This window comes from Zalophus californianus, chromosome 4 (assembly GCF_009762305.2).
Source record: "Zalophus californianus isolate mZalCal1 chromosome 4, mZalCal1.pri.v2, whole genome shotgun sequence".
In the NCBI taxonomy this organism is placed as follows: domain Eukaryota; kingdom Metazoa; phylum Chordata; class Mammalia; order Carnivora; family Otariidae; genus Zalophus; species Zalophus californianus.
Window position 1 is genome coordinate 70725353 of NC_045598.1, and position 27997 is coordinate 70753349.

General features: G+C 40.6%; 1 protein-coding gene and 1 non-coding gene across 8 annotated transcripts in view; one reads left to right on the forward strand and one right to left on the reverse strand.

Moving 5' to 3' along the window:
* LOC113911269 (SSX family member 2 interacting protein) overlaps positions 1–27693 on the reverse strand; it is a 41309-nt gene extending 13616 nt beyond the window's left edge. For 3 of the 7 annotated variants that reach the window (XM_027573643.2, XM_027573627.2, XM_027573679.2), the window contains exons 1-8: positions 27541–27693; positions 8467–8598; positions 7233–7402; positions 6551–6763; positions 3981–4091; positions 2267–2402; positions 377–452; positions 117–306 (exon numbers count right to left, since the gene is read on the reverse strand). In XM_027573643.2, coding sequence (XP_027429444.1) covers positions 117–306; positions 377–452; positions 2267–2402; positions 3981–4091; positions 6551–6763; positions 7233–7402; positions 8467–8509 — 939 coding nt within the window. In that variant the 5' untranslated portion in view covers positions 8510–8598; positions 27541–27693. Of the gene's footprint in view, positions 1–116; positions 307–376; positions 453–2266; positions 2403–3980; positions 4092–6550; positions 6764–7232; positions 7403–8466; positions 8599–27298; positions 27468–27540 lie in introns of those variants that run through there. The other 4 variants (XM_027573660.2, XM_027573651.2, XM_027573636.2 and 1 more) reach the window with 3 other exon arrangements.
* Positions 9204–9309, forward strand: LOC113917186. The gene has a single exon (XR_003518157.1). It is a non-coding gene; the product is annotated as a U6 spliceosomal RNA (small nuclear RNA).
* Positions 27694–27997: the final 304 nt, after the last annotated feature.

Sequence of the window (27997 nt, forward strand, 5' to 3'; positions counted from 1 at the left end):
GCAGTGAGCATCCTGTCCACAATGCCAAGGGTGTCCCCACGGGGAATACCTAGCTAATGTTTGAACTGTTCGACTTAGCAATCCGAAACTGTATTAGAGAGGAAAGAGCCACTTACAGTTCCTGTACTATCATCTGCTCTTTCTCTAGGTTTCTGCTTTTGGGGAGAAAGAAGAGAAATCATTTCCTTTTTCATTTGCTGAAGAACCTTCTTAAGTTCAGCATTTTCCATTAGGATTTGTTTCTGACGATATTCATAATCATTCAAGAGAATTTTATACATTTCATCTTCATTCCTGAGAAAGAAACTGTCAGTATGAAAATGCAGTTATAGAAAGAAAATGCTGATGAAATGTACCAATTTAAATTGGACCTTACCTGGCCTCAGTTTTACCCGTCCTCCAGGAGCCTCTTTTTCCATCGGCTCTCCCCACATAATTTAAAACTTCCATAGCTACAAACATGAACATGCAAAACAAAACCAATTCTTACCATACATATGTTTAAGTGTATAAAACCCTAACACACTCTATACACACTGGAGACATAAGTCAACCTGGTATAGATTAGGATTTGGGCTCAAACAGCCCAGATTTCAAGTTCCAGTTCTCCATCACTGATAAGCCCTGAGACCTTAACCAGTTATTTAACTACCTAAGCCTGTTTCTTCATCAATACAGAGGGAATGATGAAAGTATCTACCCAAAAGTTGTTGTGAAGAGTAAAAGAAGCTGTTAAAACAGTTAAAGTACTAGTAAATATTATTTTATTATCACTATTAACTTTATCATTGGGGCTGGCAAACTCCGGCCTGCAGGCCAGCTGCCTGATTTTCCAAATAGTTTTATTAGAACACAGGCACACCATTGTTTACATAGTTTTACGCTACAAGTGCAGGGATAGAAAGTTGTGACCAAAGACTACAGACCCCACAAACCTGAACATATTTACTATTAGAACCTTTACAGAAAATGTCTGCCAAGCCCTGTGTTGTCATCATCACCAAAGGAGTCAAGGCCCCTGTGTATTAATTTCTCTTCTGTCCCAGGGGGATGGAAGCAGTTGGCATTAGAAGGAAGTAAGATGACAATAAGTTACTGTAATTTTAGACTTGATGAAATCATTATGAGCCTGTCACTTCCAGTTAGGTATGGACTAGGAAACAGCCAGACTCCCATAAAATAAGGGCTCTGTTACCAGAGTGCCATCTTTAATAAACTTCTCTAATTAGGTGTTACATTTTATACTTCCAGCATTTCATCCTGCTCTGTATATAATTCATGAATGAACATGAGGTTAACCGATGAAATTTAAATTTGATTACCTACAGATTTTCCAACCTTGTCTTAATTGCTTATTACACTTTCATTTTTCAGGAATTTTTAAAAGATAGCCGACTAACTGCAAGAGCTCTGCTGTACAGACGGGCAGTGAGGCAGCCAACACTGAGGGGCCTGCTTGACAGCCTGTGACATGGGCTAATCAGTTGCTGTGCCAGCAAGTCCGACCAAGCTCAGCTTCGGAAACTGCAGCTTAGGGCATTACCGTACAAGGCGGTTAGAACACAACCTACGGTCCACCTGGAAACCACTGTTCGATAAATCAATGCATAGATTTCCCATGCCGCATCTTCCCAGGCCAGCAAAACTGTATCTGCATGGACCTGGCTGCGCGCGTGCGCACGTGTGTTTCTACTTTTTCGTCTATGTGATTTCCCTGAAATTATGCACATACTTGGATGAAGCTGACAAATGATTTTCAAAAGAATGACACAAGAAAAAAGTACACCTTATGAACAAACATAAGCATAACATTCGCAGTCCATCTTTCAGACTGGTTGCTTCAAAAATGCACAACCACACTTATTAAAAGGAACTGATGTAAATGATTTGGTCAGATGAATAACTTTATGAAGTCAATTCTAAAATCACACTTGTTTTGATACTCAGAAACTCATCGTGATTTTTCATATGATCAGTTTTTGGCTATGGAAGATGAGAATATCCCCTGGCTTAGTTTTTCCTCTGTGGAAGTACAACAGTCGTATTAAAAAGAAATGTAACTCTTACATGCAACAAAGGAAGCAAAATTATTATTTTTCACTAATGAGTTATCTCGATTTCTAGTTTATACAGATACACACCATCTACAAACAACTGCATAAAGCATAAAAATACTTCATGAGGTATTCCGCTCCAACTGACATTTATTTCTTAGCATATTAGCTTATTTGTTTATTTTCCTCTATCTTAACCAGTTGTTTCTTACCTATTTTTTTATCCTTCTTATTCATAACAAGTTGATGTAGACGTTCCTTTAATTTATTATATTCACGTTCTTTTCTCTTCATATCATGATTATACTGAGTAGCTCGACTTGCAATGATATTTTGTAATTTTTGTACCTGAAAAAAGCATTTTCCAACAAATGAATCCTTATGATTGATAACCCGTTAAAATTTGTAAATTCAAAAAAGAAAAGAACTAGCATTCACCTCCTCATAAAATAGCTTATTTTAGGATTATTCTTCCTTCTCAATAACCACTGGAAATCACTTTTTAAAGTTATCATTAGTGAATCACAAAGTTTTTATTTTTTAATTCTGAAATTTCTAGAGCTGCTAACTTCCTAAATTATTTTTCTACCCCTTTTATGCTACATATAGACTCTGATCATTTAGAAACCAGAAACTTGTGCAGAAGTATTAAAGTGATTAAAGCTTCGTCTGAAACAAGAATTGATCCGATCACCTGTAGTGACTTCCTTATACTACTGACTTGAATCACTTTATTCCTTATTAATCTGTGACAAATTAGCCACCGCACATCATAGCACATAAACTGGTTTGTTTTTATCTGATCATTAACAGTTCTCAAATGAGAGTAAGTCCAAACAGCAGACAGAATCCGGCTCAAATATTTGCTGAGTACCTACTATACGTCAGGCCCTACAGCTCAATGTTTAGATCTACTGTGGCTTCTCAGGCAGCCCTTGACAGGAAGTGTGTTCTAGTCTATACAAACATCTTTAATCTCTGCTGGAGATGACCACGTTTAACTTAATTCTTACTAAAGATTAACTATATTCAAATCACTTAGGTGTAATCTGCAGATCATGTCAAAATTTTCTGTGAAATAACTCAAGGAAATGCATAAGCAACCCTGCAGTTTAATTAAGAAATTTCACTATCCACTAACTATATTACTAAATTGTCAAAATATGACAAAACAATCTGTCTAAATCACTATAAAATCATTAAAGAAATAAGCTCCCCTAAAAGTCCTTATAGTTCAAAAAACACATATACAACATTGAACATAAATATTTTTTTATTGGTTATCACATGGTCAGGGATCAAACTGCAGAGCAGTCAGAACATAATGGTTTCTTCTTATATAAACTAAAAAATCGTAATTTCAAACGCATTAACTCTACAGATCCAAATACTAACTAGCCATTGTAGCATAAATGAGATTAAAATTATGATGTCTTTAACAATCAGAAATAAGATTTTTAAATGTGAATTGCTTTTTTTCCCCTAAACAATAACTCTTGTGTCCATTTAGTCAAGTAATTAATTGCTTGATGGGATGAACAATGTCAGTATTTAATACAGAGAAAGAAGAGGCATGCCAGATTTAAGTATAGGTATGGCAGAGAATAAAAGATCTGCATTTAAAGCACCCTTGTGCCTGAGAAAAAGTGACAATGCACTGGCGTCCAGGACGGACAGTAGAGGACACCGGCTGTCACAAGCTACGGACCAATATACTAAGCACCATGAATCCACCTGGGGCAGGGGGTGCCACAGAGAGCTCCTGATCTCAGTTAAATATGCTGCAATGCTGTACACAGAGGTCCACCATACCAGTTTGACAAAGGATGAATTAATGCTCTTGTTTTAAAGTGGGGTATGGTCACGTCAAATCCAAAAAAAAAAAAAAAATTATTTAAACTTTATCTTCAATAACTGATAACCCACCTCATCTTTTTCATTTTTTAGTAGCTGATGCAAATTCCGGTTCTTGCACTGTAACTGTCTGTCTCTTTCCTGAAGCCCAATCATTTCTCTCCTGGAGGTTTCCAGTTGTTCCTAGAACATCCACATGCAACTGTGATTAAAATTAACACAGAACTCGGAGCAAATGAATTCTTCAAAGATTAGTAAAAACAACATACACATACTGGGGTTTCTTAGCTAAAACTGCAGTTTAATGGCACACAAAATGCTTACTCAAAACAATTATTATAAGACAATACTATAAATTTATTTAAGTTTAAATATAGTATTTTAATTTATTAAAATACCAACATTTTTATGTTTACGCAAATGAGTTTCAAAGTGGAGCCCTCGAAAGGCTCTTCACTTATTCCAGTGATGCTGCCACTGGACACTTTTTAAATTTCCTCTTAGGACTTTTTAACACTTCTACGGTACACGCTTTGAGAAAGAACCAAAGTGATATGGAGCTAAGTCTAAAGACAACATGTGACCAAGCAAAGCAGCAACCCTTCAGGTCAGAAAGGGTGGGACTCCAGCACGACCCTCGTTCTCCCTTCCAAGTGCTAAGCTCTGAAGATTTTTTCCCAGAGCAGAATAGCAGCATTGCTGGAATCAGGATGAGATAAGATGTTCATTTTGAATACATTCCACACATTTCCTGAGGAAATGTGCCAAGTTCTGCATGAGGCCAATGGCATATTTTTAAAATCCTCTTATCTTTATAAAATATAAAAACCACTCAAGTTATGCCATAACTGACCACAATTAACAACTTGGACAATCCCTGTAACAATGGACCTCAAGAAGATTTAGGAATTTAGAACATTTAGGAATATACCTCGGATAACTCTAAAGGTGTCAGAATTTTTGGCACCCTCTTCTTCGGAGTGTTTGCGACTTCCTATCATGCCAGACCATCTGGAAAGACTGAACTTAAAGGCACTGGGCCAGTTGCTATGTCCCATATATGTCAAATCAGATTCACTTTGAGTGATGATCAGCACTTTACTTGAACTCCCCACCAGCCCTGCAAATCTATACACCCCCCTCCTACATCACTTATCTCATACCATCATCCCCTGTAAACTTGAGACAGAGACCAGGCCGGTCTCATAAATTCATGAGTCTCTTATTCCCCAAATTCAATTTTTCATAAAATTCTACCCATTTTACCTCCCAAGTTTGCTTCCTATTTCACTTTTACTATCTCCACTAGCACGACCTTAGTTCAAGTCCAAAATCTCTCTGGCTTTGGCAGCTGCTAAGGCCTCCTAACAGCTGTCCTTTCCACCAAGGCTTCTGGGCTCCCCACCTCCGTCCCAAATACAAATCTGCACCTTCCGCATAGTTTCTCTGCCCTACTGCCAGGCTGATGTTTACATGACGCCCAGGATGCCTTCCTCTCGCTTACATTCCTTGGTGCCTTCGTGTGTCTGCACAATGCCTCTCACATCCTCGGACGCCTGGGGCCCAGCCTCACCTCTATCGCTCTTCATCATCATCATCATTTCAGCCCCTACAGAGCGAATGACTAGTCTCTGGAAGTCAAATACTCTCTCATACCTCTATGCTTTATTTTATTTTATTTTTTTTTAAGATTTTATTTATTTATTTGAGAGAGAGAGCGAGCACATGAGAGGGGATAGGGTCGGAGGGAGAAGCAGACTCCCTGCTGAGCAGGGAGTCCGATGCGGGACTCGATCCCGGGACTCCAGGATCATGACCTGAGCCGAAGTAAACAGGTTATATACCCTCTGCCTAGAATGTCTTTTCCAAACATTAGCAAATTTCTATATACTCCTCAGATCAAGTGTTAACTCTCTGTGAAGCCTCCTCTTACTCCCACACCAAGAACAACGAACAAAGCAAATAATTATGGTTCAATGTATCTCCTTCCACTAGACTACAATCCCGAGAGCTGGAACTGGGGTTCACTCCTCTGTGAAACCCAGTGCACCTGGCACAAAAATACTTAATAAATTTTGCTCAATGAATTGAATGAATCCTATACTGGATCCAGAAACTCTTCAAGGACAGATCGGCAACTTTTGCCACTGAACACACATTTCTGTCCAGAGAAAAATACCGGATTTTGGCCTAGGTCAAACCTGAATTAGAAGATTTCCTGGAAAACAGTCTATACTCTGGGCTGTCCTAATAAGCAACCACTCTTTGGAAGGAAAGGCTAAATAGGCCTGGATTACCAATATCATTCAGCCAAGGTTACCCACATATAAAAAGTTTTAATGCAGAACTGCGGCCTTCAAGGGCTTACAACTCTAAATCAGTCTAATTCATAAGACCCTCCATAGGTTTCTCTGATTAAGATTAAAGTATCATCCACAACTCACAGCCTTTTTATAACCTTGGAGGCTACTAACTACCCCCTCCAGCCCACCACAGTTACCCCCTCAGGGATAACCTCTATCCTTTAGGCATTGTAGGATGTATAAAAACCTAAAAATATTAAAGAGAAAACACTGTTACCACTTGGCTTAGCTTATGAGACAGTTGGCTTATTGAAATACAGGTCGACATGCAATCTCTACCTTAAGTTTTGCATAGCAGTTCTGTAGATGGTCCATATCACTTCCCAGTTTCAGATTCTGTGTTTCTACGTTTTCCTGAGCTAGAAGGTTCTTCCGCTGAAGTACAAGTAGCTCATTCATACAATTTAAAACAGCAACTATATTTAATTCTCTCTTTGTGTCTTTACCTTTGGATTCTTCATATAATGAAGGAAAACCAAAAGTAGTCAATTCCTGGTAAGAGAAAATGTTTTCCTCAAGGTTGGTTACCAGACAACTCAGTATAGAAACAAAGGATAGAAATCTTTTCTCAGAAATAATGAACACTATCCTGAGTTAAGAAAATTGTAAACATCCCAAAGGACAAAGAACTGAGAGAACTGGGCTCTTTTTAGCCTCTGCTCTACAAGTGCCTGTGTCCTGGGGCAAGGCACTTAGTACATCCGTAAAATAAGGGAGAGACTCCTGGTGGAGAGGTCCCTAGAGTGATGTGCAGGCCAACCTGCTCCTGACAAACACGTTTACCATGTATCCAGACTAAACGGTCACCACGGTTCTTTGCCCATCTAGTTATGTTACATAACAGGTCAATACGTTAACAACATACGTGTGCTTGACAAGTATTTTTCTCGTAACTTTGATATGTTCTATTATATAACATGATTTATGCTATTGCTTCTCACACACAAAAAAATTTTTTTACCTGATCAAGATATGAAATACTTTGTTCAATATTCTCTTCTGTGCAGAAGGCACTGAAAAAACTGTGCACATTTTTTGATAAAGGTATTGAAGAACATAGCACTTGCTGTGAGTATAAACTTGATGGAGACATCTTTGTTTCTGAGGTATATTGACAGATATTTTTGCTTTCTGAAAGAATAAAAGGCATTTACTCAATTTATAAAACATATGCAAACTATCTCCATTACCAAAGATCTTGAATTACATAAATATTTTTAAGTATTTTCAAATTAAGACAAAGCTGTTTTTTGCATGAAAACTACATAAAGTTGACCCTTAAACAACACAGGAGTTAGGGGCACCGACTCCTCATGCAGTGGAAAATCTGTGTATCACTTTTTTTTTTTTAAGATTTATTTGAGAGAGAGAGAAAGCATGTGCACGAGCAGGAGGAGGGGCAGAGGGAGAGGGAGAAGCAGACTCCCCGCTGAGCAAGGAGCCCTATGTAGGGCTTGATCCCAGGACCCTGAGATCACGACCTGAGCCCAAGGCAGCCCCTTAACCGACTGAGCCACCCAGGTGCCCCCTTGTGTATCCCTTTTGACTTCCACAAAACTTAACTACTAATAGCCTACTGATGACCAAAAGCCTTACCAATAACAGTTGATGTATCACATTAGTATAGTCTTACAATAAAGCTAGGGAAAAAATCACAAGAGAAAATACATTTACAGTACTGTACTACATTTATCGAAAAAAATCTGTGTATAAGTGGACCCACACAGTTCAAACCCATGTTATTCAAGAGTCAACTGTACTTTTTTCAAAAAGATACAACTATAAGGTGCCCTTAGTAGGCATGTTAAGCTACAATATACTACCTTAACTTACAGTATTTCAGACTTATAAAAATAACAGACAAAAACCACCTGAGTCAAAAGTTATGGATTAAAGGAATAAATCACAGCAACGTACTGACGTACCCAATAAATTTATTTCAAATGCATAAACATTCCTCTCCAAGATAATAACAATCAAACCCATCATCTATCAAAGGCACTGAACCCCACTAATTATGGCACAATTCTTAGCTTTCCCAGATAAACTTTCTGAAAATAAAAATTAGATATTTTACAACTATTTATGTCTCTCTCTAGTCACATCTTCGATATTTGTGGTAATTATTTATAGTTTCATTTAAAAATTCCCCTTTACAATTACTGCTTTAGTCTACCCTTATTTTAGACCGTTACCTGAAGACAGATCTGGGTCTGTAACAGTCATCCACTCTCCCATAGCAGTCACGAGGGCCGGGCTACCTGAGGAACCAGTTCAGCGGCTAAACATTTAGTCCAGCTGCTGTCACTCTTCTATGTAGGCATCTCCTTAAAAAGCAAATTGTAAAACAGTAACATTTAACTAAAAATATAAAAGCAAATATAAAATCAATGTGTAAAAAGAAGGATTTTGCATTATTTATTTCCATACACTCTCATACAGAACATGGTAGAGCTCAATAATAACCCTGTGTGTGCGCGTGCACACGCGCATGTGTTTAAGGATCAGGAGTAAAGGGTTAACAACTTCTACCAAGGCATTCACATTACTTCGTTTACAAAGTACATGATACATGATTTGACTCACAATATAAATCTAAGGTACAGCATTGTACTAAGTAATAACGATTTCTATATTAAATCCTTTAAAATAAAGTACAAAGTATTTATACAGGTAAGAGGATGAAAAACTTCTTGGCTAACATTTTCATTTTTTGTTTTTATTAACTATATTAGCAAAAAGAAATTTTAATTACTATTCCCAATGTTGGCACAGATGTAGAAAAAAGCCTACTTCCATACACTGCTCTCCAGAAAGATCCCATCAATTCATACTACTACAGCAATTTGGCAATATGTATCACATCTTACAAATGAAATATATTTTGACCTAGAAATACCACTTATAAAATTTTATCCTAATAAAATGATTTGTGCTTGCTTTGGCAACACATAGACTAAAACTGGAACAACACAGAGAAGATTAGCATGGCCCTGCACAAGGATGACATGCAAATTTATGAAGCATTCCCTATTTTTGCATGTGGAACTTAAGAACCAAAACAGACGAACACGGGGAAAAAAAGAGAGGCAAACCATCAAACAGACTCTTAACTGTAGAGAACAAACTGAGTGTTGCTGGAGGAAGGTGGGGGGGGAATGGGTTAAATGATTGGTATTAAAGAGAGCACTTGTTGTGATGAATCACTAAATTCTACACCTGAAATTAATATTGCACTGTACGTTAACTGGAATTTAAATAAAAACTTGGAAAAGAAAAAAAATGATTTGTATAAAAATTCATCTACACATTGTTCTTGATAACATCAAAAAACTGGAAATAGGTTATATGCTCCACAGGAGACTGGTTAAATGACACATTTATACAACAGAACATCTTTAAACACAACCAGGTGGAATTAAGGTGGTTACCATATGAATGAAGGGGACTAAGTGTTAAGAACCTTTCATGTAACTGTTTCACATACACTTTCAGCCTACCATCATGTTTCCACTTTTTTATAGAGAAAATGGAAGAAATGAGTATTTCTCCAGCATAAAAAAATTCAAATGAACTTATAAATGACAACTGGGAATTGATTTCAAGGTCAGGGATAGGAGGAGGAGTGATGACTACAGGCAAACTGGAGGACACGTGCCACCACTTTGGACACCTGCTTCTCAGTTACAATAAACGGCGGCCAAAAGAGAAAGCAGGTCGTGTGTTGCTATCTTTCCATCTTTCAAGGGATGTTGGAATTCTGGATTTTTATGTGGAATCTCGAAATTCGTTAATGTGAGAAGCTACTTAAAAAGATTATGCAAGGTATCCTGTGGGAAGGGGGCGTGGCTGGAAGGAGGATGTGAGAGAGCCTTTTGCATCGTGATCTGAGAGAAGGCTGCACGAGCCACCAAGTTGTACCCTTAAGATCCGGGCACCTCACTGGATGTAAGTTACCTTTCTAATGACAACATTTTTTAATAAGCCAAATCAAATGTGTCTTTAGGCCAGATCTGGACTGTGAATCAGAGTTCACAACCCCTATTCTGAATATTTAAGATTGTGGAGAAATAGGGGCCCCTGGGTGGCTCAGCTGGTTAAGCATCTGCCTTCGGCTCAGGAGATGAACCCAAAGGTCCAGCATCTGCATCACATCATCAGGCTCCCTGCTCGGTGGGGGAGTCGGCTTCACTGCCCCCCCCCACCACCGGCCCTCATCCCCACCTAGAGCCCCTCATGCTCACGCTCTCTCACTCACTCCCTCTCTCAAATAAATACAATCTTTAAAAAAAAAAAGATCGTGGAGAAATATTCATAATGTAATACTGAAGTGAGATGAAAATTTTCATTCATTCAATAGATTTTTAATTGTGCTATACATGCCAGGCACACTCTTCTAGGCACAAGGGAGGCCCTGCCCTCAAGTTCACATGCTAGTGGGGGTGGAAATAGATAACTAAGTAATAAATTAACATAACAGCGTGTGATGAGGACTATAAAGAAAACAAAACACAGTAACATGAGAGTACTGGAGCGAGGGTATCCAGATTCACCAAGGAAGGCCACACCAGGACACTGAGACCTAAATGATACACAGTCAACCACAAGATGATCAGTGACCAGAGCAGCCCAGGCAGACGAAACAGCAGGTACAAAGACCCAAGATGGAAACGAACTTGGTAAATATGAAAACCACGAAGAAGGCCAGTACCTTTGAAGCACAGTACACAAGGAGAGAGGGTAGGAAGCTGGATTTTCTCTTAAGTTGCAATGAAAAGCTATCGAAGGAGTTTAGGCAGGAAAGCCAACAGGATCTTCTTTAGGCTTTGAAAAAGATCCCTTCAGCTACTCTACCCTCTGTGAGTATATTAGAGGTGGGCGACAGTGGGAGGCTGGAAGATACCGGGCCACTGCAACTAGGCAAGACCATTTTAACACTACGACTAGAACAGCAGGAGTGGACACAGGTGGATGAATCAGGGATGGGTTCTGGAGAAAGAACCTGCAGGAGTTGAAGACAGAATGAAGTACGGGCAAAAGAGAAATCAAGGATGATTCCTAGGTCATATAGGAGCCTACAATATATCCCAATGCAAATGATGCGATGTGTTGTAGTGCATGTTACAGTGTCACACACATAGGGGGGCTGCCAAGTCTGGTGCGGATTTTTGCTATTCTTCTACTCATGTGCCTTGCTAAGAGCAACCTGAACCATTCTGCACTTCCCCGTCCTTATATGGGTGCCTTCAGCAACAGGAGGAGCAGAATAAAAGTTCAGTCTGCACCAAGACAAGACAATGATTTTACGTTTCGCTTCCAGAGATAGTAGCCATAAACAAAACAAGATCCAAGGGACTTATAAACCCATCTACTCTAACCCAGCTCTGCTTTGGCTAAGTTACTAAACCCTTCCAAGCCCTGGTTTCCTCACTGGTAAACTGCCATAATAATGACTCTTACTTCAGTTTCCCCAGAGGATTAAGTGAGATGATGCATATAAAGAAGTATTCAGCACACGGCCTGGCATATGGGGCACACGGAATTAATACTGTCTTCATCATCGCCATCATCATCATTATCTGGATACAGATCTGTTTGGTATAAATGACAGGATTCCAAAACCTATAACAAAAGGCACTGTTGCTCTTAATAAAAGTTGAACACCTTAGAAAATTTGGAGACAGATATCCTCATAAAACCACACTAGGCAGTGGGATTAATTCTTTGTAATTGTTAGGTTGCGGGGGGGGACAGAACAGAGGAAAAAGGCACTTTTCCAAGCCCTTCTTGTTCTTGTTTTTTTTTTTTAAAATAAGACACAACACTGCCTTAAGTGCCTTTCCCCTCATACAGAAAGATCAAATACCAGAATGTCTACTATACATCCATTCTTTAAAGTTGTAATTTCAGTCAGTTATTCTTCCTCTGTGAATTTAGCTCTCCAGCATCTAGGGGTTCAGACGGTGAACTGTTCCCTGCCCTGTTATTTAGAATAACAAAAACAACAACAACAAAAACAACCAACTGTGAAATATTTAGGTCTAGTTAAATGTTCACAATGAAAACCAAAACACTTTGAAGCACTACGAAACAAAGAAGTTACCAACAGAATATGATTTCACACAATCTCACGGTTTCTATGTATTCTGTTCAATGATGCACCAAGTTATACACTAGGAGGTTTGTGATAAAAGTTACCCAGACTCTTAATCAATATACAAGCCGAAACTGAGAGACTAATTTAAGCAAGTTATCCTATTCTAGCTCAACCACAGTCAAATTTCATTGTTGAAGGTTACAAACTATTTTATAAAGATATTATAAGACATCAGTATTAATTTCAAAAGCAAAAAAAAAAAAGGTAACAGAAGAACCTCCGCTTCGCATAAACCTAATACCATCACAAGTACATTTCAACTTGAAAGCTTCAAAAGCAGCCAAGAAGGACTCCATTACAGCTGAGTGCTGGAGGGGCGCCTGGGTGGCTCAGTCCGTTAAAGCTGAGTGCTGGAGCACACAATGAAGTTCCATATTACAGATTAATCAAGTCAGAGCAAAGCATTCGACAGTAGACCATGAGCATACAAGAACAAACTTGGTTATAACTAGCATTGTTATTAGAGTTTCATTATAGAAGAAGAAAGGGAAGAAGCTGACAGTAAATCATGTTTTGGTTCAAGTAATCTGTAACCCCCATTTCTCTATACCACTGGTTAGGGAAACTGTCCAGATTGCAAGAGAGGACAAATTCATGAGTGAATTTTATGAGCAAAACTTGAAGATTAAACAATTTAGCCACCCTGTAAAAGTCATTTCATTCATCTAAGATTGTTGAGGATTAACCCTGAAATAACTTAAAGTAAGAAAAAAACATCTATAAAGTAATCCATAAGAATTCTTCCTCCTAATCTTTAAGTCAGAGAGACATGGTTTTATTCCTTCCTGGTGGATAACATGTATATAGGCACCTAATAAACTTCCTTGATTCCAAGTATTTCTCAATGCACATTCCAGTAAGTCAGTCTACATAACAGAAAATCTTACTAATTGCAGTAACATTGCAATAGTTTCAGTAAAAATGTTACCTTACTATTTCTGAGGAACTACTTTGGCTTCCCTCATATGGTGTCATATCTCGGGTGTAAATAAGCAAGGGTACTGTGTGGTGTTTCCCGGGTAAAATGATTACGCAGACCTTAAGAATTATCTAATAGCATTTTCTGGGTTAGAATCCTGACAGAAAATGGGGAACTAGTGAGACATTTGACCTTAACATAACTGTACCCTTTCTGAAGTGAAGATTTTAATAAAGTTTCATACATCTATCATTCTTCATGTCAAAGCACTTTCTTTCATATATATTTACCTATATTATAGACAGAAAACTTGGGCTTAGGGGAGCTAACAGGATTGCCTGAGGCCACATTTCTAATTGGTTGTGAAGCCTGGACACAAATCTGTCTTCAAAAATGCTTTTTTCACTCCATCACCACATAACCTTTCTACACTGTCCACACAAACCTCTACAGAGTTAAAAGGAGAATAAAAAAGATTTCCATCAAGTTTCTTTAAAAGAACGAGTCCCAGAGTTCACCTGAAATCATTCCACTCAGAGCGTACAATCCTTAAAGGAACTCACCTCCAACTTATATTGAGGCACACTTGTAAACTTCTCTGCTACGTCACAAGCGACAGCTTTTTTCTCACTTAGAAATGCTTTGCTTTGAAAAGGTTTAAAAACAATTCTCAGAAATGAGATCAGTTCTACTGAAAGTTTAACGAGGGTGAAATAACTCATCTTACCATTTTAAGACAACATCAAAACTCAAAGTTTATAGATGTTCAGTAAAAACATTTGTGGTTCAGGTTACTTACACTTGTTTTTCTTTTTATCTTTTTTCCAGCAGAAAAGTTCCTTGGCTGGTTATTGCTCTTCCTTTTATCCAAAAAACTCAAGGGGTCTCAAGGTCTCAATATACAAGGATCACTTGTAAAATATGGGGGGAAGGCAACCTCTAAGATGGCTCCCAATTATCCCTGTTACCTGGCGTATGCACCTGTGGGCGCCTCTACTCCTTGGCTGTGGGCTGGACTTAGTGGCTAGCTTCTAAAAGTAGACTACAGCAAGAGGTAAAAGGGATTTCTCTTCCAAATTCAGGTGACTAAAAGGCGTGACTTCCTTTTGGGATCCCTTATCACTGTCTCTCTGATCCCTGTCATGAGAGGCTGCTGTGGCAAGGTTAACTGATATCTCCAGCCAACAGCCAGTGAGGACCTGGAGCCTGCCCAGAGCCACAGGAGTGAGTTTAGAAGTATTCTCCCCCAGGCAAACCTTGATGACTACCACCTTGGCAAACACCTTGATCACCACCTAGTGAGAGATCCTGAGCCACAGGCACCCACACAAGCCACACCCAGATTTGTGACTGACAGAAATTGGAAAATAAATGCTTGGTGTTTTAAGCTGCGAAGCTCTGGAGTCATTTGTTATGCAGCAATAGATAAGTAATACAAGTTTTTAAAATATATATATATATATATACACACACACACACACACACACACATTTCTGAGTCCCTTCCATAATTTACCTGTCTCTAGCTGAAACGTAACTAAAGTGACATCACACACTACAAGTGCAACAATCAGCTTTATGACAATATCCCCCAGTAGTACAATTAATCGCTCCGTATTATTACAGGGAGATGCCTCCCCTACTGGTTTATGAACTTCTACAGGAAGTTACGAGCTTTCCTACAGGGTAGGGATCTTTGTTGTATCAGTGCTTGAAACAAAGCAGATGCTCAGTAAATATTTAGAAAATGAACTGCCTCCTGCACACGGCCCACCCACCTCCAACCTGTGCTTTCCCTTCACCTAACCCAAAATGAATGCTTCCCCAAGCCCAGAAGAACCACCATCAGCCACCCACCCCCCACCCCCGCCCCACAGGCTCTCTTGGTTCTCTGTTTACGGATTTGTTTCATCATTCCTAGCTAGACTCTCACACGCTGCACGTTTCACACTCCTGTCTTCCCCCCACTAATCTTAACAGAACAAGACTCAATAACTGATGATAAATCCACACGTTCACTCCAGCAAGCAAAGGTGGATAAAGGAAAACAGCAATGGAAAAGAGGCCAAAGATGTGAGTCCTCTGGAGAAAAGTATCTCTCTCTTCATCTCCTAAATCTCTAACACATCTACCAACTGAACGAGAGCTCAGCAGAAACATAAGTAGTATCTTGATTACAAGATTTCCTTCACACAGTACAATATTTTAAGTATTCTTTTCAAGTTCACTTGAAATTCAAACTTGAGAAGGCACAACTGCCTACCTAATCAGAATTCTAAAACTTCAATCAAGTGTCAGAAAATAATAGCTTTTCATTATACAGGGAAGCAGTAACATTATGCCATCTAGGTTTCTAAATATTGCACAGGATTTGTCACAAACAGCTAACAACTAAAATCTCGGCTAAAATCTCACAAAGTTAGACTTACCAAATTGTCAGGCTAAGAAAATAAAATTACTAAAACTCAATCTTTAAATATTATTCCTAGCTTACAAATGCAGGCATAAAAATTAAAAATTGTTATCCGCATATTTTAAATAGATGTTATTACTCTCAAAAAGAAAATATGATTATTTAAAAATTGAATACCACCATCTGTGTTATTGTTCCAAAGGAGACTACAGATTTTAATTCCATTATAAATACTTCTGCTGCCCCACACAAAACCATTCAGGTGTGCACATCAATGTAGAAACACATTAATTCAACTTCTTAGAAAATCTACCTTTTACAAATTTAAAATCTAAATGAGTTCATTTGCGTGGCAGAATTTAATTGTGTACTTTCCCACAAACTCCTCATAACTTAAATTTGAATAAATATCTGAATGGCTGAAATGCAAAATGCGGCGTTGCCTTCACCACCTGCCCCTCTGGCTGAGTCTGCTGCTCGGGGGACTGACACCTGGGAGCACGGTGCGCTCAGCGCAAGCTGCACAGGCCTCAGCCAGACAGGCTGGGGTCCCGTCGTGACCGGGTCTCCCGGGAAATGGGGTGACACCGTCTTCTTTGGAGGGTGGTTGTGGGAATGTAATGAGGTCACAGGAGAAAACTAAGCATTGCACACCTGGCAGAGAGGGAACTGATGTAACAAACATGTGCCAGATGCTGTTCTCAACGCTTTACACATATTATGAAGCCGATCTTCACAACAATCCTACGTTATCTCCTTTTTACAGATGAGGAAATTGAGGCACAGAAAAGCTAGCCGCCCCCTCCCCAGACTCGAGAGCCCATCCTCTTAACCAACACACGCTGCCACGGCCGCGGCGGCGGCGAAGCTCGGGGAACAGTACTCCTCCCAGGGATCCTTAACGGCCACCGCTCACTAACCGGTACCCCCAGCTGGGCCAGGATCGCACGAGACAGCGTGAAGACACAGATGACGGTAAAATACTGCCTGTGCATCCCTCTGGGTTGAGGATACAATCCCGGTGAAGCTCCAGGCCACAATCTGCCATTAGAAAGCCACCCTCTTAGTAGCTTTGGGAGCTGTATTTTGTTTTCTTTTTTTTTTTTTTTAAGATTTTATTTATTTATTTGAGCGAGAGAGAATGAGAGCGAGCATGAGGGAAGAGGGTCAGAGGGAGAAGCAGACTCCCTGTTGAGCAGGGAGCCCGATGCAGGACTCGATCCCGGGACTCCAGGATCATGACCGGAGCCGAAGGCAGTCGCTTAACCGACTGAGTCACCCAGGCGCCCTGGGAGCTGTATTTTCAACTTCTGACACACACCCTAGGGCCCACCGTTGCTGCAGTATGAGAAACAGGATGCTATAATGGTTAAAAGCACAGGATCCAAAGTCAGACCACCCCAGTTCCACCACCCACAAACGAAGTGGCCCTGAACAGAAATCTCTGGACTTCATTTTCCTCATTTGCAAAAGGAGAGTAAAAACAGTCTTTTAGTCTCAAAGGATTATCATATGACTAAGTAACACACTGAGTTTTAAAATTTATTTAATAACCTTATTAATTAGGCTTATGCACGTGCAGGGTTTAACACAGGGTCTTGGGCACATGGCAAGTTCTCAATAAATGTTAGCTATTATTATTTTAGTAACTTGGAAAGATTTCATGATATTTCGTTAACTAAAAAATTTGCAGAACAATATCTAACACGACCTTATTTGGTCTTCAAAAAAAACCCAAACCATAGGAGTATATAGATATAGGTATAAATTCTGCTCTATAAACACAGAAGTTTGTATAAGAACAGAAAAAACTAGAAAACAAAACCAACCTGTGAGGAGAAAAGGGACTTTATCTCTTTATGTATTTACCCACGCACACAGAGAATTACGGGTAATCCTTTTACTTTTTTGTGTCTCCCAAATTTTCTGTTAAGTGAATGTACTTTTCTTACAATGAGAAAAAAAAAATCCATGTTTTTAAAAGGCAATACAGTGACAGGTAGCAGCAAAGGGCATGAACAGCATCACTCTCAAACACCAAAATTAATGGCAGAATGGCATAAGTAACAAAAAATACGAAATATTTATTTCCAGATTAATCAATCAATCTGCAGTATCTTAACGCACAAAAGCAAGCAGCTCTGTTGGGCAAATTTCTAACCGGCTCTCTGGTTAGAAATTATGCGAATGTCCCAAAGCTACTCAGATAACCAATTATGTAAGGGCAACAGTACTTTAGCAGAGGTCAGTAGTTTGTAGTTTTAGATGGCAATCTAGCAGTCTACAAAAATCAATTATGCTTCTAGGCATCTATTACTACATATTCTGTCACATGAATGGGCAAGCAAATTGTAATGGCAAGGAACTGGAGACAATCTAAATGTCCATCAACAAACAGTTAAAAGCCAATACAGATAGTAGAGCCAAAACATGGGCTACTTTGGGATTATTACGGCAGATCTGCATGTATAGCAAGGAAAAAAAACAAGTTATGGATAATAAGAATACTGTGATCACCATTTTCCTTTAAAATCAAACTATCTAAAAACTACCGGAATTTAGGAGAAAGGTCTAGAAAAGTTACAAACTGTTACTAACATGACAATCCTGTGGAATGAGATGCCAGGTATAGGGAGGGGTGGACCCCACCTACATTCACTTCTTCCCTAGTACATTTTGATATAGCTGGAGTGTTTTAGGAGCATGGATTATTTTGTAAAATTCTTAGAGGCAGTGGATTCATGCAGAATTAATGAGGTAATGTGTGTGGAAACACTCCCACCTCAATCCCAGATAGTAGCACCCCTACCTTTTAGTGGAAATACCAACTTAGACAAATGATAAATTCTTTCCACCAATGAATTACACTTCTAGCACCATTCCCACATATTCATGCATACAAGTAAGCAAAGGTGATGCAGTCTTTACACTGATGCCCTGCTTTGTCGGAGCATATCTGTGGGGATCTAGCCCATCAGGGAAGACTCACCACCACCACCACCACCAGCCCCGCCCCAAACCCCACTGCTGTGAAGAGGAAAGACAGAAAGAGTACTGGCAGACCTGGCAAAGGGGGACTGTCCCTCTGGTTTAATTATAATCTAAACTTGGTAGGAGAAAAGAAGGGAGAGACTGACTTTGATTCTTAACTATTAAGATTCTTTTCAAAAAAGAATGTTCTTACTCTATCGACCTTCTATAACTCAAGCAACTAGTAAGGTGTATTTCTCTCCTTCAGGAGAACAGCTGATGAAGTTACATAGGTATGCACTTAAGAGTTATGCCACACCATCTGATATTTCATTGTATACTGACTTTCTATTGCTAATGTTTTCATCTGTTTTGGTCGTGGCTCCCCAAAAGAATTGTTAGTTGTTGTTTGGCTTTGTTTTTGAGGGTACTGTCATTTCAGGGAAGGTGCACAGGAGGATAGTGAAAGAGCACAAGACCAGGTGTCAGGGGCTAAGGTTCTCAGGGCCACTTCTATCATTTACTGAGCAAGCCTGAGCTCCTCACCATTTCTCTGGTTTTCAGTTTCCACATCTGTAAAATAAGGAGGTTGAACTAGATGATCTTTAAAGAATTTTTAGTCTATTATTTATGTTTTTTACATTTCTCATGGGACTTAATATGGAATTGAGTAGAGCTATTCATATCAAAATGTCTTCTTTACATTTTTATAACAATGTGCACACATGGTCTTCACAACCGTTTGTTTAGCAAATGAAATTCTACCAAATTCTAACAATAATGATTTATTAAGCATATACCATTTACGAGGAAAAACTGGAAGCATTTTACGTGTATTAACTCGTTTAATCTCACAAAAGCCTAAAGAGTTACCCGTCCCCATTACAGATGACAAAACTGAGACCCAGAGAGCTTTCTTGCCCGAGGTCACACTGCTAGAATGTGACAAAGCCAAGATTCAAACCCAAGTAGTCCAATACATTTAACTATTACACCCTACAGTCTTTACCGTAGGAGAGGAGGGAATACACAGTATGTGAGCTGCTTTTCACTGAACACACACACAGGTACTCACTTTTCTACCAAATCACCTTGAGATGAAATTACAATCAGATCATAATTATTTCAACTGAGTGACTGGGATGTGAACTATGTAAGAACAGACAAACATTAAATGTTATAGCAATTCAAACAAATTATTTTTGAAAAATCTAGTGAACAGAGATGTCAAATTGCCAGGCTTTCCCCGAACTGCCATTCCCTTCTGTTTGTGCTTCCAGATAGATCTCGCTGTAATGAAACTTCTCTCCCACCACCTAAACGGAGCCTCTAGTCAGCAGGCCTGGCATCGTACTCTTTGTACTCTGCTTTGCCATGAGGTATCATAAATGACCCATGGTGGCATCCAGTCAAATGTTCGCTGAATAAATGTCAACTAAGCTCAATGACATATTAGTGTGAGGTATACTACTTTAATATGACAGACCAGAATCCATACTTAAGCCATGCTGCATCTTAGAAGGGCTTTCAATTCAATCTTGATTGGTGCCAGCTCAGAGAAGCAGCAAGGGGGCCTAAGTATATGAATCAAGAGCATGACAATTTAGAGACAGTACACCATTTCAAATTCTTCCAGTGTACATGTAGGAAAGCATCATGTTCTTATAAGAGGATCAAGAACAAAAAAGAAACACCGTTTTAACATCTATCTTACTTTTTAAGGCTGAAAATCAGCTAAGAAGTCCAAGTAAAAAAAGTTACCATTCGTTGGTATTTTATTACTAAATGTAGTAAAGACCATGGAAATAACAACAACAACAACAAAAGCCCCACCACAACTCATGAATTTGTAATAGTGTAATCATGTATCTGTAGTAGCTTTTTCAATGATTCAGCCCAAATTCAATCATCAGTTATAGTTCTCAAATTGTGGTCCCAGGACCAGTGGCATCAATAGCACCTAGGAAATTGTTAAAAATGCAAATTCTCCAGGCACCTGGGTGGTTCAGTCAGTTAAGCTTCCGACTTCAGTTCAGGTCATGATCTCCAATAAAATCTGTCTCTCTCAAATAAAATCTTTAAAAAAAATGCAAATTCTCAAGTCCCACTCCAGGTCTAAAGATTCAGAAACTCTGGGAGTAGGACCCACAAATCAGTGTTTTAACAGAACCTCCATGAGATTCTGATGCATCAAATTTGATGCATCAGATGGCTATACTCTATAGAATGTGCTTCAGTAGAAGTTAGTCTATTTATGCAGTTTAGAATATGGAATACCAAAAGGAATTCTTACTTAAGGGTGCTACAGAATGGATTTTAGGAATAATGTAAAAGTGTTCCAGAGTACTAGATGAGGGTTGAAAATAACAGTCCTAGTGACTGTCCGGCTAAGGCTTACTAAACCTTGGAGGGTGGGAGAACCTTTGAAAAACAAATTTGGCAGGTGAGATTCATATATCCTATTCACCCACTCCACAACCTAGCAGGTCCATGTCTAGGTATAAACCTAAGAGAAACTTTTGCATCTAAGCGCCGAGAGGCATGAACATAAACAGTGGCACTCTTGACAGGAGCCAAGGAGCACAAGAGCAAACCCTGGAAGCAACCCAAACACTCATCAACAGGAGAATGAATAAACTGTGGCATATATGCAAAACGGAATATTATGCAGCAATCAGAAAACTACAGTGACACACAATCTAGAGGAATGTCAGCAAATACTAAGCGGATGAATTTCAGGATTGTAATAAGTGAAAAGCGCCTCAGAAGACAGGGCATGTAACATGGGTGTTAATTGTGTATGTGTTTGGAAAACTCATAGATGCAATAAAACTATGTTTTAAAAGATACCAAGGGAATAATGTATATAAGATTCGGTAAACAAGGGGTGCCTGGGTGGCTCAGTCAGCTGAACGACTGACTCTTGATTTCGGCTTAGGTTTTGATTTCAGCGTCGGGCTATTGAGCCTCGCATCGGGCTCTGCAGTCAGCATGGAGTCTGCTTGTCCCTCTCCTGCTCCTCTCCCAACTCTCTCTCTCTCTCAAATAAATAAAATCTTAAAAAAAAAAAAGTCAGTAAACAGTTGCCTCAGGTGAGGCAAACAGAGCAAAGGATTGGTCGCGTCCATATGGTCACATAGAGATTATTGTTAAGGTCCTAGCTTATGTTAGGTAGTATTTAGTATTAAAACTAAGTAAATAGATCAGTTATGAGAATGTGTTCTAAGGCAAGCCATGTAACTAACTCTTTGTACCTAAAGTCCTTTATTTTTTTTTTAAATATACGGGTGCCTGGGTGGCTCAGTCAGGTAAGCGTCCGACTCTTCATCTCATTTCAGGTCTTGATCTCAGGGTCATGAGTTCAAGCCCCGCGTTGGGCTCCATGTGGAGCCTACACTAAAAAAATAAAATAAAAAAGAAAGGGTGCCTGGGTGGCTCAGTCGGGTAAGCAGCTGCCTTTGGCTCAGGTCATGATCTCAGGGTTCTGGGACCCCAATGAGCCCCACATCGGGCTCCCTGCTTGGCGGGGAGTCTGCTTCTCCCTCTCCCACTGCTTCTAACCCCCCATCGTGTGTGCATGCTGTCTCAAAATCTTTTAAAAAACAAAAAATAAATTAAAAAAATATATATATACTGCTCCTCAACTATGTCAAACACTTCTAAATTCTACCCAATCTTGGCTATGAGACACTAAGAGCCCTGGGTCCTCAGCCTGACAACTGCCAAGGCAGGGGTTAAACTGTTTTGGGTCACAGAATCCAAACCCAGTGACTCTCCTCCCTTAAAAGTGCAAAGACAAGTAGTTTTGGCTATAGTTTCAGAGGGTCTATGAAGCCATTCAGATCTACACAGGATCCATGGATAAGGAGTGAAAAACTGGAACTCCCGTACTAGTTAATTACAAGAATCTGGTGGGAGACAACAACTCTCAGGTGATGTAGGTCATCAGCTATGTCATCCTTACAATGGCCCCAGAAAGGAGGAGATAGAACACTATTTTATTGATGGAAGAATCTGAGACTCAGAGAGACTAAGTAACTTGCCCAGTTACAAACCTGGGGGGGGGGGGCAGGAATAAAAACGCAGCTATTTAATAATATGGAAGGTAAGAATAAAAACGAGCTATTTATGATTCCAAAGTCTCACAGATCCTGGCCTTCTCTTGACTCTCAAGAAGTATCCCAAGTAAATGATATAAATTCTGTGGGCCCAACTCTTCATTATAAAATAACACAGCTGATGATGGGTTGTATTTATTGATGATTTCTAGGATGTCTTCTGGAGTTTATATTCTTGATCTCATGTGCAAGGATACTTCTAAAACTTGGATACAGAATAAAAGAATAATGTTAAAGGTGCCAACTTATGGATAGGAAAGCACAGACAAGCAAATAATCTACTGGCAAAGGACTGACAAACTCAAGACTGGGATCTTTATAACCTAGACTAACTTTCAGATAAAAAGCATATGCAATGGCTGGTACCCACCTTGGATTGTAAGTAGCTAATGGCCACTCGTCAAACTCTATACATGATTTTAAATTCATATATAGTGCTATGATTTCTTTAGAGCAATACTCTTCTAGCAATCTCCTCCCAACTTGATGTTTCCAAAACATTAAGGTTCCATTTTTAGCAGCCCTGGCACAAAAATATTATACCTAACTAGGCAATTAATGGTCAGGGCCTGGTTGATGGACTTGGCCATGACAATGAGAATTGTGAAGGACAGATAAATACTTCAGAAGTTGGACTGACAAACACGATGACTAGTATACAAAAGGGAGGCATTTATTCTCTCATGTAAAAATCAGTCTTTGGTACTAGACAGAGAACAGAGTCACTTAAAGAGAACAGAGGAGTAAGGTGAATAAAATTGGGTCTGGTTAAGTATGTGGTGATAATGAGCTCAGTGTGGAACTTGCTGCGTTTAGAGAAGCCCTCATAAGACATTCAAATAGGGATAAACTCTAGGGCTTGGAGATCAAAAGACGTCAGGGCAGAATTAGGAGTCATCAGCATATATGTGGTAGTTGAATCCATACAGAGAAAAGAGGCAGCAGAAAGAACCCCAAAGAACATCAACATGCAGCAGGTGAGTGAAGGGGACCTAGATATAGGAGATAAAAAACGGGGGGGGGAAGCCAAGGGAAAAGAAACTCTTGGGGTGGGGGGTGATGAACAGCGGCAAATACCATGAAAGAGAGAGATGGGAACAGAAAAATATGGTGGATTTGGCCATTAGTGACTTTATGACAAAGCTGAACAGTAAAAATGAAAATCAGATATTAGAAAAGTGATCAGCAAATAAGAAAAGGAGACAATAAATCATGTGCTCATGAAGCTTAGTTTCACGGAATGTGAAAACGGACCTGTTTAAATGTAGAAAGGCTTTATTAGTTTATTAGATGCTCACGTATCCACTAGCACCTCAAAAAAAGATGCTGCCCTTGTTATTTCCTAATCAATTATAGCATTTTTATATCAAATAGAAATAATATTAAATACCCGATAAATGTAAGTTATTTTTCCAGGCACCATTCAGGACATTAACATATTTTCTTATTTAATCACAACCCTATGAAGTATTATTATTCCTAACTTACAAATGAGACTAAGGCACAGAGAAGATAATGTCCAACAGTAACCTGCCCAAGATTGCGTAGCTAATAGCAGGATAGTCAAAACCAAAATTTGACTCAGCAGAGTTAGAGGGAGGGAGGGCAATGTGGGAAGAAGAGTTAACATGAGAGCTGTGAACATCACTGGTTAACTGGCTGTAGTTTAACTTCTACTTAAGAACTTATTTTTAACTTGGGAAAGATAGTTTGTGGCTTTTCTCATCTCAGACTCCTACACTGCGGGAACCTGACTTTTTCTTTAATGGCCCTTAGGACACTTAGATTCTGTACTGCATTATAATTTTGTTATTTCTCTTACCGCATCGCAAGCTGTAACTTACTTATCTTTGTATCCCTATTCCCCCAATCTTAAAAGTAAAACATGCTCAATAAAGGTTGGTTGTATGAGTCATCATTTCTGTTTTCCTCAATTTTCTGGGGGCTTCAATAAAATATTTTTCAAGTATTTAATTGCTGAGTAGGGCTGATGTCTCTCAGAAGCTACTTAGACCATCTATGCTCAGAACATTTTCAGATTATTCAAATTACTGATTTTGGTGGAAATACCCTTCTAAAAATCAAATATAATTCCCCCTGGATAATACCCTTCAAAGGTTCCCTGGCACTTAGGGTCAAAGGTCACGGCCGTGTTCTCTAACCTTATCACTCACAAACCCCACCTGGCTCCAACAACCAATCCACCAGGACTTCCTCAACAGTATATTGGGCAGAACCAGACACCATGCACTTACCAGGTGAACTCCTTCTCTTCTGTCAAGACACAGCTGAAATTCTCCTTTCTAAAGCCTTCTCATATTTGCAATTTTCATTTTCTATTTTTGCTCTCTCCCTTACTACACTGTTAATTTCCTAAAAACAAACTCCTCAAGGCAACACTCATCTTTTTTCTCTTCAGGCCTGGCAAGGAGCAGCTCTGTTAGTGTTTATTAAAGCATAATTCAGTACATCTGCTGGTACTATGTATACTATTGACCCACTACCAAAAGTAAAGATTTCAGGTTGTCCTCCATTAGCAATAAAGAATGGTACACTTCTCTATTCCATCTCATCTCATTAACTTGTGAATTCAAGATTAACATGTACCTTCATTACCAGCTAATCATAATCACCATCACCAAAGACACAAAAAAGCCCATCATAGGATCAAAACCCTTTGTGTCCTGAGCAAATGGTCAAACCAGTAAGACATATTCGCAACTATTGTAAAAAATACCCCCAAAAAAATCACTTAAAAAGCTTTGGAATGCCTCCAATTTAAGGATGGGAAATGAATTAAAATCACACAATTCTGGGGCAGTATCTCTCTTTTAATCTGTAGGTGCGTAGTACACAGAAGACACTCAAATGTCTACCTTAATAAAACCCGTGTCATATCCAGCTTTATCAAAGAGCAGCTAGGTCAGGTTTTTGGAGAACCCAAGAATATAACCTTTGTGCTGGCCTTCAGGCTTCTGACAAATCATCTGAACAGTGAACATTGTAGTTTCTCGTATAGCGCCTCAGCATGTCTGGAAGGGAATGTGCTATAACAAGTCTTGTCACAAGGCACAATGTGTTATGAGGAGATCTTCACATTTCATCCTACAATAACAGTCTCTGCAGTTATCTTCAAGCTGCTTCACCCATGTTACTTAATCCTGGGGCTTTTTTATCTTCATCGCACAGATGGGGAAAGGGAAGAAAAGGCCCCCCACAAGTCACCAAAAGAGCCTTCATTTTAACCATCAGCTGCTAATCCTCTTTTCAAAGAACCATTTTGTTTGAGGAACTTTCACTGACAGCAAGCACAACAGAGGGTCAAATTGGTCATCAGCTTTTACTTGTTTAGTGTGAATGAATACCGTAAGCTTCCTAGCCCTCTGTGTTATGATAGCTCTAGGAGAGGAGTTTTGATGGATTACTTTTGCTGACTGAATCCAAGTCCCTAAATCTACCTCTAACTTCTTCTAAATTTCAAGAGAGCTTGACTTAAAGTTTAACTCTAAAAGCATTTTTTTGTCTCTCTCCAGATCGCTCATCCTTTTCAAATTTTATTCAGTCTCTTAAATGTGTCAAGTCACACCCACTTTTCAGTTTAGGATCAAGACTACCAGGATTTTCTTCTGCCTAAACAGGAGACCAATCCCTCCTGAGCAACGCAATGTTCCAAGGCATCCATCATTCACAAGCAACTTGAGAGACAGACTCTAATCTGTGTTGTTAGGGAAGCTCAACAATCTTAAACTGCAGGTAGCTTCTTACACTTCTGATCCACTCTTGGAGGAGTGCCTCGTCTAATCCTCTCCCCATCATGCTCCCCACCCCCAAAGGGAAAGCTCAATTCTCTCCGATTCAACAAGAACTACATCATCGGCCTTGCAAGATGACATTTTGGCAATCACAACTATGGACCTTGAAATGAGGTAACAACCTAAAGATCCCCACATTACATGTGCTAAGCACAAATTATTTAGCGGATTCCATTTCCTGGGCCCAAGTGACTTGCAAAACAGGGCGATCAGCATTGGCCCAAAAGCGGGCAGGGAGCTCACAATTCGGTTTACCATTCTTGACTGTAAAATTCTACACCAAAATATTTTCACACTCGCCTGACTCTTAGAGGATGTAAGCTCTTCCCCTTGACTTTTAACTAGATCTCGTCCCCTGCAGCGGCCACGGGCCACTCAGTAACTCATTCTAAGGACTGCCTCTTGCGGCTCGCCCCAACAAATCCCGAAGCCCGCAAACCCCGCAGCCTCTGCTAGCGACACACCGCAGCCCCAAACTAGCCATCCCTTCCTCCCCCACGTCTCCGCGTCGCTCGTCATCCCACGCCGGGCGCCACCCTCTCTCCATCCCGGAGAAGGTTTTGGGCTCCGCGGTCCGGAGCCCTCCCGTGGGCGCAGCGCTGCAACCGCCGGCGGGAGCGGACCCGAGCTGGCACCTACCTCCCACCTCCTCCTCCAGGCACGGCCGGGGTCAAAGGCTCGCCCGCCTCCTCCAACGGCCCCAACGGTCGCGCCGAGCCTCTCACTGAGAAGCGGGGCGCCGAGCCAGGTGCCGGCGCTCACCTCCGCACCCGCCCTCCGGCTCCCCGCCGGCGCCCGCCCCAGGCCCCGCCGGCGCCCCCGGCCCTCTGCGGGCGGGCGCGTCACAATCCCCGTCGCGGAGGTGGGGGGGGGGCTCTCACCGTCACGGCCCCCGAGAGCGGCGGGGAGGCACCGCTCGCTGTCCTAGACCGGCTCGCGCAGCCCCAAGGGCCCGCACAGGCGCGGCGGCACGCAGCGCCTCGCGCCCGCGGCCCCGCCTCGGCCTCGGGCTCCCGCCTTCCCCGCCCCCGGCCCGGCTCCGCTCCGCCCCTCGCGGCCACCCCCTGCCTCGGCAGGTTCGCAAGGTTCCCACCCCGCCCCCGCGCCGCCGGCGCCGCAGGCCCAGCCTTTTCCCATTGGCTCCGCCAGTTGCTAGGCGATGAACAACCGCGGCCTGCATTGGCCCCCGGAGTCTCCTCCCCCCCTCCAAAAAAACCTAGAGAAAAGAAAACCTCATCCCTAGAGCCGGAGCGGGATGCGGGCGCAGCTGCGGCTGCGGCACCTGTTACGCCCTGTGATTCACCCGGCCGGGCCCTACTCCCCGCCCCCTCCTTGCGC